This window comes from Syzygium oleosum, unplaced genomic scaffold (genome assembly GCF_021117445.2).
Source record: "Syzygium oleosum isolate NSW1041296 unplaced genomic scaffold, Sole_v2.1 Sole_v2.61, whole genome shotgun sequence".
Taxonomy (NCBI): Eukaryota; Viridiplantae; Streptophyta; class Magnoliopsida; order Myrtales; family Myrtaceae; genus Syzygium; species Syzygium oleosum.
Genome location: NW_026607545.1, coordinates 527155 through 539311, shown reverse-complemented (window position 1 = coordinate 539311; position 12157 = coordinate 527155). Strand labels below are relative to the sequence as shown.

Sequence of the window (12157 nt, the reverse complement as noted above, 5' to 3'; positions counted from 1 at the left end):
GACCACAAGATTAGATGCCTCAAGATATAAGCAAGGGAAAGACTGCTTTATAGCATGTCCAATCAAGGATAATAAGGAAGGACTAAAAAAAACTATTAAGCACACCCATGGATGAAACATTCGCAGATGGCAGGCCCATCTGTTGATCCTGGAATCTGCTCCTCTTGAACCGAGGCGCCGGCGAAGAAGAAACAGATGATGCCACACCCCACGAATCATTTGAACTGTCACAGCTGAAAGAAGCATCGATCACACCACTGGGGCTACTGGGTACTGATAGCTTCTTACGCTTGTGCTTGTAGTTGAGGATCTCAGGATGGTCAATTGATAATTTAAGAATGAGTTCATAGCACTCATTTACTCGGTCCTGTCCAAGAGCAAGCACAACAAAAAAACAAAAATAACAAGCCATCGTCAATGAAACCGCTAGAACCAATTGCAGGAGACGATATTAGAGCATGTGGAAACAGGGAATGACAGTAACTATACACGCAAAACCAGACCTCATTGATCTTGAGCACGCTCAGTAACTGGTCCAGGAATTCACAGCATATACACGATTCTATCTCCTTGTTAACATACAGCATTGTAGCTGTGGCAACGACTGAAGGAAGAAAACTCGCGAGCCTCGCATCTGGAAACAAAATTCAGGGTTAATTGGTAACTCTTACACTAAGTGGGATCATCAGAAAATGATACGTATTGTCTATGAACTCGCAGACTAATGAGACAGAGCTAATTCACGGCTTACCTGCAACCAGAGAGAGAAGTAAACGCTCACACATCCAGAAAAATAGCCTGTGCAAATTAGTCGTCAAGCCAAACCTCCTAAGGATGTAATCAAAGAATGAAATCGGAGTCACCGAGTTCATCCTCCAACCAAGTGTAGACATCAGCAAGAGCTCCATTCTCTGAATCGTCCTCGATTCAAACACGTACTTCGCATCAGCCACCTACAAAACGAGCTCTTTCAACGCAAATGCAACAGGAAGTGTCCTAGAACCTTTCAGCTGGACATTCTACCAAACATTTAAAGCACAATGACACAATGTGCATACTTGCAGGTCAAGTAGAAGAGGCACTTGGGTTTCCTCCACCTTGGCAGCAACAGAGAGACAAGCCACAGCTAAGAGTTGGCTTATCCACGGCCTGTCTCTCTGGTACCTCTGGCTCAAAACGAACCTATCGAAGTAGTTCACGGCCAACACAGCAGTCAATGGACGAAACCCGTAATGCGCATGAGCCCTCAAAATCCACCCAACCGCATCTCTGCGGGCTACCGCCACGGACCCATCAGAGATTAGCTCGTCGCAACGGGGATGGGTCTCGGTCTCTCTCGAAACCAGGGAGGCCAGCTCACCATCCTCCCAAAACAAGTCCTGTTCCAGCAAAGGCAGAGGCAAAGTCGAGTCCTTTACATCGCAGGGGTCATCACCCCTCGCTCCCTCACCGGCATTCTCGCCGGCATTGCCTGCCAGATCTTCATCGAAGGTCTCGTCCTCGCAGTAGAGCCCGTCGAGCGAAAACGAAGCGTCCCGGCGTTGGTGGTGGGTTTCCTCCTCCTGCACTTGCAGGGCCATGGCCATCCTCTTCTGGGAAGAAGAGAGTGAAGGCTTTGCTCATTATAGCTAGAGCAGTGGAGGGCATGAGCTGGCGCCCAGATTCATGCCTGCGCTTGTGATTTGTCTCTCTCAGGAATGTGGGATAGAGAGAGTGAGAGAGAGAGAGAGAGAGAGAGAGAAAGTGTGTGCGCGCGAGAGAGAGAGCTGCTGCAAGTGATTGCGTGAGGAAGGAGATGAAGGGGCCTTTTGTCTTGGAAGATTTCGAGAGAAAAAAAATTTGTTCATATCTACGAAAAAAGTTTAATGTAAGATTTGTGCAGATTTTTCCTCGGAAAGATTTTTTCTTTTTTTTCTTTTTGGGTCAGAGCTTGGAAAGACCAAAGGCCAAGTGCTAGGCATGGCCAGGCTAGACTTTACATAATTGACTTACAAGATAACATGATAAATCATAATCGAGTAATAAAATGTGTCGCGTTAATAGAGAGTCTACCATGTCATTTTATGAACCAAATTCGCAAAATTTTCTTAATATTTTTATATGTATTTAAGATCGAAACCCCTAATCAAAAGTGCATCGATTAAATGTCATCTCTTTTCACATACTACTCAATCACTTGTCTGTTAGAGATGATCGGTGAATTGTGTAGACTAGACTTTGATTTCCCAGCCAATTGGTCAAGTCTGACTTCAGGTTCACGACATGTTGTCTATATATCATTGAGTTAAGTCAGGTTTAATCAGTCAAGTTGGGTGGAAACATCCTTGCATTGACGAGAGACTATTGTAAAGCTCTTGCCGGTGTCAATTAGATTGAAGTGAGATGAGTCGAGCCTGACAGCAGAACTCTTCTGGGTTTTTGTCAAGATGAGCAAGCTCATCAAGTTGGGTAAGTCCCCAAAGAATCTATTAGGTAAAGGACTAGAATCCTTATATAGAAAGTTTTGTAAGGACTTTGCATATGATACTTGCTGAACAAGATCACTCGCCGCTATGCCAGTTAGAAAGTTATTTGTCTTTCATAACCTACCATGTGAGTATCAATAGTGTTTTAAACTTAAAATTTACCATGTAATCTCTTAGACCACCCTCGAAATCAAAATCCAAATTTTCAAGTCTCTAAGATCTCATGTGCTTTCTTTTAATCAAATAAGGAAACTTGCGCATTAGCACGCTCAACATAAAAAAAAAAAAAAAAAAACCCAGTGACTTGTATAATAGATTGCAATTCTATGACAATAGTAAAAAAATTGCACATACAAACAACCTTGAATCACTAAGTGTAAATTTTTTGTGAAGGACACGGAATTACCAAAAAAATGGTGGTATTCTTGTATTTATAATGCACCACCTAACATAGTAGCCCAGTATGGTAAAGGCATTACATTATCCAAAGTCAAAAGATCGAGACTTAGTGTGAGCGAACCTCTGATCAATTTGTGCCTTTGACATATGCTACCTTAAAGGAAAAATGTCTTGACTTCTGGCACATCGATAGCCCCATGATGTCAGGCTTGGACCTTCGTTTTTCGGGCAAACTAAATAGTTATAACTCTAATCGAACATTTTTATAATGAGTGTAAAACTCTTACCCTAAAAGAGCATGTACAAAAAAATGTTTACAAGCACCTTACACAAGGTATAAAGAGGTACGGCCACGTATAAGGAGACTTATCATGTTTTAACCGATTTCCAAATGTTGGGGCCCGAAATTTGTCATTTGATCTCTAATACCCGTCTCGCAACTTACCTAGTCATGTTGGTTTCTCATCTTTATTATTTTCGTGCTCGTCCTAGAAAAATTTCAAGAATGAACCAAGCTGATGTCTATTTGAGTTTTATGGCACAAACAAGATGAAGAGGCTTGAAATTCAAACAATTGTAAGATTGGCATGCCACACCACCAATTGATAAAGCACTATCGAGTACTTGTGCGGTGTACAAGAAGAAATATACCGTATATAAATTCATAAAAAGATATTGTTTATAATGAACCAATTATATATAAATGGTTTCTACCCGCGGTAATGGTTGGCGATATTTTATTTGAGAAAAAAAAATACATCAATAAAAGAATAATGTCATCAACTATCAAGATCGAAAAATAAGAGTTGTTTTTCTATACTTAAATAAAGAAATGAGTATACTTATGCCTCAACAAACTACACTGTTGATAAGATGAATAGTAACAAGATTTTTTGACATGATTAATATTCTCTAATATAGCAATAAAAATATTCATGAGGTTATAACGTACCTAAAAGTTCTTGATCTTATTTCAGAAATTATCTTAGTCCACTTAGTTTTACACCTTCATAACTGATATCATTGATGTATAGCAAAGCAGTATAGATATGGCTGACAAAATTTGTTGGTCATTAGCTAATTGAAAGTTTAAATTAATGGATAGTTGCTTTAAAGAAATTGCAATTGTTATTGAGTTTCCTTCGTTTAGTTTCTTAGATTAACTATCCATCTTTAATCATTGAATCTTTAATTACAAAGCAGTTTAGGTGATTGTTTAATTATATATATCTCAAACTCTTTTCTACTTGTTGTGAAAAATATTTGTAGAAATTAGTAAAAATAGAAAATTTGCTCTTAAACTTTTGATGCAATAAAATATATGATTGCACAAACAATTATTATTTCCTCTTAATTATATATATGTATAAATGTACGTAGCACGTATATATCTTTACATGTGTGAGTTTTTATGTAGCAGTTTTTTTGTTCGAGACTCCGTTTATTTCGCAGAAAAGTAATGATTTAGAAATTATTTCCTAAAAAATTATCACTTGTATCTCTTACAAAAATGAACGAATGAAAAAAAAAATTGATCGTCCACCAAAATCTTTAGACATAAATTGTTATTGATAACGAAAACATTATTCACTGACTATTACTTTCAAGAGATACAAGCGATCATTTAAAAAAATATTTTCAAAAATATTTATTTTACGCAAAACAAACGAAGCCTTAGATGGAAATCATTGTTGCCAATCTCGGATTATATTATAGTTTTTGTAATTAGATAAAATTTAAATCCCAATTTAACGCAAGAATATTGTGAAATAACCAAAGGTCCATTGAAAAACTTCACGTGTTTTCAGTTGAAAATTTTTCAATAGTACCCAACACATGTTTACATTATTTCTCTTTTTTACATAATTTTCTATTTCAACAAGTAAAGTGATGCAAGAAATGAAAGACAAGTGCGGGGTCCACCCGAAAAGCTGTGGTATTTTTAGGGATAATATCACAAATAATCCCTAAACTGTGACTCAATATGCAATACGATCCCTAAACTTTTAATTTGTTCAATGTAGTTCTTGAACTTTAGCCAAAATGTAAAAATCAGGTCACCGAACTTTTTATTTATTCAATGTGGCTCATAGACTTTTGGTACATGTTCAAGTTCAATATTCCTTCCAGTAATTCGGGTTCAGGGATAACATTAGATATTTTCATTTAGCTCAAGAACTAGATTGAACATGTATCAAAAGTCCAGATACCATATTGAACAAATTGAAAGTTCAGGGACAATATTGGGCTAAGGGATCAAATTGCACATTAGGCCAAAGTTCAGAGACTATTTGTGTCATTTTCCCAATTAACCACTTAGTTATTCTTGAATATTACCTTAATTTGACATAACCTATACCAAAGCCAAAAACCATCAATAGAAATCCAATTGTTCTATTTAGGTGTTTATAGAAGTAATTGCAATGTGCTCTTGCAAAGCCCGGGGGAAGTATCTAATTCATTCCTAAACGTTGGCATCATAGGACCTGATTTTTTGGATTTTCACTGACAACACAAAAAATTTACTTTGAAAATGTTTAGTTCGAGCTTCTCAAACGTATATGAATATTAACATTTGATTTTTTTTTTTTTTTTGCCATTTTCACTACCAAAATTTTTTTTAATAATAATATTTTTATTAAAAATATATATTTTATTTTTATGACAACCATGGCATGGCTTTAAAATATTTTTTTATTAAAATATTTTTATTAAAAATATAATTTTTTTTTTTTGGCCATGGCGATTGAAAAATATTTTTTTATTAATAATTTTTTTAAAAATATTTTTATTAAAAATATACATTTTTATTTTTTTAGCTGGTTGTTTTATTAATAATATTTTTATTAAAATTTTTATTAAAAATATATATTTTTTTTTTGCCGACACCCCATGGCGAGATATTTTTTTATTATTTTTTTTTAAAAATATATATTTTCTTTTATGGCTATTGCAGCTATTTTTAATAATATTTTTATTAAAATATTTTATTCTCGTCGAAACTAAATTAAAAACCAAGAAAGGAAGAAGAAAAAAATTGATTCTCAAATTGTTCCAATCATACTTTTTTTTTTGATTCCTCAACGATTTTTTGACAAAATTGTGCCAGAATCAAAAATTAAACACGTTCCACGATTGGACAAAGAAGAATCAATGTTTAAGTTGTAGCGCTAGAGTCATACAAATTAAAAATGATTTTCTCGCTTTTGTGGTAAATTTGAACTAAATTAGGTATTCTGGCACTCCTCAATTTTGTTAAAACGACAATGTCAATACCATATTTAAAAAATTACCAACACACTTTTTATCAAAGTGAAACTTCTCTTATCTAAGGAATTAAAACTGTTGATTACACACAGAAAGGAATTAAACCTGTTGATCAAGAAGCAGAGGTGCTTTTCCGGTCTATTTCTATTATGATACTAATCATAGTTTATAATTTCAAATGCCCACCATCGAAGAAGTTCGTCTCGAGTCTTGTTTTTACGAGATTATTCTAATGAAAATTTTTCAATTACTAAAAGTTATGTCCAGATCAATCACGATTGATCATCTAATGCCCAATTGATCTTTAATTACTCCATGTTCAAGACCCGAATGTCTAAGTACCAATTGCCAAGCAAGATCGATCACAATTGCGATGTTTCATCCTATCTATAAAAGTCAAGTGTGCATCTATTTAAAAACTTAAACTATTAGAGCATGCTGTCAAAAATGCGTTCTATATCTCGACAAAGCCCCCTCACGTTGCTATGAACCCGATAAACGCTGATGAAAAGACCGGAGAAATCCAAGAAATGTAAACAAGGATATATACATGTAAACGAGTAAAAAGGCACGTGAGAAATTGAGCTTGAATTCTCCGGCTTACTCCCGACGCGAAGGACAATACAACGAGAAGAAAACTATGTATCGGACTTACCGGCCTCCGATCTAATTCGAGGATAAGTAACTTTTAGAAGAAACCCACGTGACCAAACCTAAATCTCTCTTTGAATGAACGTGCAATATATGCACGACCCTTTCTCCGCACAGCATCACCATCTACAATCTGCTCGCATTCTCTAGCGACAAGATGTGTCGGTCACAAGAAATTCGTCATAGAAATTTCCTAACTACCTGCTCGAATTGAATTGTCAGCCATTAGTACAGGAAAATTAGACGGTTAATTAAACTTTAGAATCCGTCTGTCCTGTTTCGTATGCGTGGTGGGAAGCTTCTGAAAAGTGGAAAGAAGCCGTGAAGAACGATTTTAAGGAAAGAAAGAAAGGCAGAAAAAAGGGACGAAAAAAACATGAAGCAACTACGCAGAAAGAGCACCAATGACGACAGTGGGGATGTACTGCATTGTCACGAAGTCAAGTCTGTCGAGAGCTCTCCTCCTACTTTTGGAAATAATCATTAATCTTGGAATTATGCTTGGAAAAATGTTCAAGGGGATTAAATTTACGAAAGAGAGGTGACATATGATGGGCTAATTAGCAGTGTCCTAATTATTTTGTTGTGGTATAATCATATTAAAACCTTTGGATTAAACACCAATAAAGAAAAAGCCATTGAATTGAACTATATCCTTGAGGCTAATCTCGGGTTCATTGAGCACCCGAGCACGTTCATCTTCTTCGTTTGAGTCTAAGATGTGAAGGGGTATTTGTGCTTTTTCTTGGGATTGCTCCAAGGAGTTCGAACTCATGTGCTTTTGTTACGGTTACAGCATAAGTGTCGAATGGAAGGGTCACAAATAAATGCACCCGAACGAGTTCAAAGGATTGAGATGTCCTAAAATAAAATGGTAATTTTATCATGTAAAGCTATGCTGACGTCCTATTTATTTGTGAAACTTACTTGAAAATGTCCAGCCAAATCCTTGACTAATAAATTCCCACTCTCTTCCCCACCGTCCGCCTGTCGGCCTCTCCACTGCCATAGCACCACGTTGCTATTGCAACAAGGCGGCCGTCGCTCATAAGTCATCCCTATCGTCACATCGCATTCTGTATCACCCCCATTGTCAACAAAACAAATAGGGGCTTGGGATGGCCATCACGAGAGCGAAGCCTCCTTATGTGACCCCAAGTCTAGGATCGTGTAGGTTCCAAAGTGTTTATTAGAGATTGTGAGATAAGTTTCAAGTTCCAAATTTTCAGGAATGGTGAATACATGGCAAAATTCAGGATTTGGGTTCATACTCATCTTGTTGCTCTCTACCATTCTTATTAATTTTAACTATTTAATTAAGTATTTGCCCATACTTAATTAGCCATGTTTCTTCTTTTTCTTCACAGATCATTGATGTTTAAATTATATGAACATGGGAGGAAGCATATTTATGATTTGAATCTTGCTTTTGGAGTTATAATGCCATATTTTAATGTTTACTATCAGATATGAATATATATACCTTATTATGAATGGACTTGTCAATTCTTGTTGAATGTCTTAATTAGTAGAATTGTGACATATGATTCAAAAATAATTTTTCTAAACAAGAACAAGATAACCTATATTCCACAATATCAATATTATCATGTTTCGAAATGTTCCAAGACCCTACCAAATAGGCTCCAGGTTTCAAAAATTTGGAATCAATGCCTTTAAGCTAGTTTTCAAGATAGGGAAATTATCCTAGCCACCTTGTACCTGCAAACATGTAGTCCCGACATAGATTAAACAAGCAAACAAAAAAAAAAAAGCAGCAAAACTAGAGAGGTATGCTTGAAGGACTTTTCTTCTCTTACTTACGATTTTTAATTATGGTTTCAATAGAACTTGTTTGACACTGAAAAACAATCCAGGAGCAAAAATTGTACACAAAGGCAACATTTAGCGAGTGTAAATCTAAAAAAAGGGATCAATTTGTTCTAAATTTTTCAATAAGATTTGGTTCTGATATAGCAATAAATCTGTTTCTAGATCATTCTATGAATTTATCAGGTAACTGAATTTTCAATTCGGGTGTTCCTATCATTTTACAACTTACTCATTTGTTCACTTATATCAATTATCAGATCAATTAGGATAATATCATAAACAGTCCTTGAACTTTGACCCAATGTGCAATCTGATATTTGAACTTTAGCCAATATTCTATGTGGTTCTTGAACTTTAAATTTGTTCAATGTGGTCCCTGGACCTTTGGTATATGTTCAATTTAGTCTCTGAACTATATGAAAATGTTCAATGTAGTCCTTCAATTAATTCAAGTTCATGGACTAAATTGAACATATACCAAAAGTATAGGGATCATATTGAATAAATTAAAAGTTCAGGGACCACATTGAATATTAGACTAAAGTTTATAGATTATATTAAACAAATTAAAAAATTTAAGAATTAGTTTACATATTTGATCAAAGTTCGAAAGCCGTTTGTGTCATTTTTTCTTCACAATTTTTGTGCACGATAAATGCTTGATAAAAATCTAGGATTGGATGTCACGAGGGGGGAAGAACGCCACGATGACAAAAATGTACCCAAATTAGAGCGGCCCGAAAGGGACTGGTCATCGGGTGTGGGAAGGAGGAGCAGAAGGTACGATCGCATGGGAAAGGTGAAAGCCAAAGCAGAGATGCACCCTAGTGCCTTGTGTACCCCAAAAAATCACCTCTTAATATTTTATTGGGAGATTTTCGCTTGTGCTGAAACATCCAATCGAGAGCATGTTTTCGATATAGACACGGCTGAATCATAACCGTGCTGTAATTTGCTCGTATCGGGAAGTGTATTCGTGCATTTGGTAATGCATATTTGAAAATTGCAGCAGCTAAAAATTGGGATGAGAATGCGTGAGTGAAGGAGCAGGATTACACAGTGGCTTATAAAATAGATATATAATAGGATATGATCAGACGAAAAAAAAAAGGTAATTGATCCCAAAATTATAGTGTCTGCCATCACTTTGAAATTGAACTTATGATCAATCGATTATGGAGCAGTGCTCGTCATATTAAAGTTTCTTCTTGAAAAAACTTCCTAGCTTTCGATATCCAATACCCTTCATCCCATGTAGCCAAACACGCCCGATAGATGGAAAACGGCGGTCTCGTTCCCGTCCGATCGACTGATTCCATTCCTACTGACCAAACGTGGCCTAAAAGGGTTTCGGGGATGAGCCCAGGAGAGGAGAGGGGGGCCACAAGAAAGAGCACAGCTGGGGCGGAGGAGGCGATGGAGAGCAGCTTGTCTTCCTCCTCATCAATTATTTTCCGCCGCCTGTGTCGGGTGAATGGCAGGCCTTGCGCCTCCTTTCGGCCGTCCCCTCCCTGGGCCTCCCGCCCCTCCCTCCGTTTGTCTCGTAGCTCTCTGCAGAGCCGAAGCCAACTCAATCTTTTCGCACCTTTTCTCAACCTCTCACTCTTGTTTGTTTCCTTTTGCATCTCCAGAGAGAGATCCATCTGGAGGGGGAAGCCCACCAACGAAACTGATGATTTTGGCTCACTCTACTGCTGCGCTCCAGTCGCGTGCGGCGTACTCTTTAGCCATCTAAAGAGCTGATGGATCGCTCTCAAATTGGACCCATCACGGATTACCACGGCCGGCAATCATCTGCAGATGCTCACCCCTTGAGCTTTGCAGTGCAATAATTGATTCTCTCGATGCGGCTTGCGATTTCTCTATGAGGATCCAATCCGTTTCGTGGGTCACGTTTTCCAAACCGAGTATATTTAAGATTCAGATATCTTAAACATGTTTAACATGACGCGTTGGGTAACATTTTAAATTAAATGTCGTATCTGGATTTCAAAAACATGGCACAATTAATACCTATGTTATACTCGAGATATATAGAAATTTTGACATGGCACGTTACGACGGGACATCACAAATTGAAAATTCTAGGTATTACTCAATGATGGAAGGAGTTTAGTTTTTGTTCGGTAAAGCTGAAAAAATAAGTGCTGAAACTTAATTACTAAATTTTAAATATTGATAATCTCAAGTATTCGGAAATACAGATAAAAGGCCATTCGCTGATAGAAAATTGATATTCAAACATTATTAATTTCTTGCCGAGGTAGAATGATGAACATTATTGGTAGGCTTAAGCAGTACATTTGGTAAGGTTCTAGTTCGCATCAATTATTTTTCACTGGAATAAATTAAGTAGCCCTTCCCTTACTCGCCACATTAAGTGGATGTATGAGTTATCGGAATCTTTTAAGTCGATGTCAATTAAAGATCAATAAAAAAATAATTTCATTCTGAATTTTCAACTGCACTTCATTTGATTATCAAACAGGCAAATGTAATTTGTATCGGTTGATAATATGTTCATTTCGCCGTGATCCAATACTAAGTTTTGTGAATGCGGCTTAAGTTGGGAAACACAAAGTATCATAAGAATTACACACGTGTTACTCTCTCCATGGACCTCACTCCAAAAGGTAACTAGACTCATCCAATGAATCAATGTACAACCCATGAAGTTGCCAATGTGTTAGGCAAAGGAGGCAATCATGGTAATACATGGAGGATACTAAACTAGTTTGTTTCCATTTGAATCTTTGTGGGCCATTTGGTTCACTTTATTGGACCCCCATAATGCATGGCCCAAATAAAGCACTCACCTCTCCATCAAACCCATTTTTTGGCCCCCGGGGGGCAATTTAGGTAAATTGTCCCAAACCCCCTATACTTTGTGAATTTTATGGAGTTATCCCAGCACTTTTAGTTTGGTGATCATCATCCATGTACTTGTCTTTGAGTATAAAATGGGGCCTAAACCCGGGTACCAATTATATAAATACAAAAGCTCGGCACACAATTACCAAAAGGAAAATGACACGAGTGGTTTTTGAACTTTGACTCGATATGTAATGTGGTTCATAAACTTTTTATACATGTTTAATTTAGTCCCTGGACTATATGAAAATGTTTAATGTTGTCCATAAACTTAAATTAATAGAAGGACATTATTGGATATTTTCATATAGTTCAAAGACTATAATGAAAATGTATCAAAAGTCCAGGGACCACATTGAACAAATTAAAAGTCAAAGAACGATACTGTACATTGAGTTAAAGTTCAAGGAACACACTGCACATTGGACTAAATTTCAGAGACCATTTGTGTCATTATCTCATTACCAAACTTAATCAATGAATGGAATTTTTTTTGTCGAAAATGATAGAATTCAAAAGTGGATTATTAGCTAAAGAAAGTTTTCCCAGTATAAATAGAAGAGGAAAAATTGCCAACCGGACGACACTGGCATTTCCTTCCTAGAAAACATGTTTAACCTTTACATCCCAATTTTGTTGGAGAAGTTGTGCTGCGTAGGGGTGATCAGTTC

General features: G+C 36.6%; 1 protein-coding gene across 1 annotated transcript; it reads right to left on the bottom strand.

Annotated features, from left to right (window-relative positions):
• LOC115676970 (cyclin-D3-2) lies at positions 1–1774 on the bottom strand. The gene is made up of 4 exons (XM_030600018.2): positions 1059–1774; positions 752–953; positions 504–634; positions 1–367 (listed from the first exon to the last, which is right to left on the bottom strand). Exons 1-4 carry the CDS (start codon positions 1584–1586, stop codon positions 83–85), a joined length of 1146 nt encoding a protein of 381 aa, XP_030455878.2. The 5' UTR covers positions 1587–1774; the 3' UTR covers positions 1–82.
• Positions 1775–12157: the final 10383 nt, after the last annotated feature.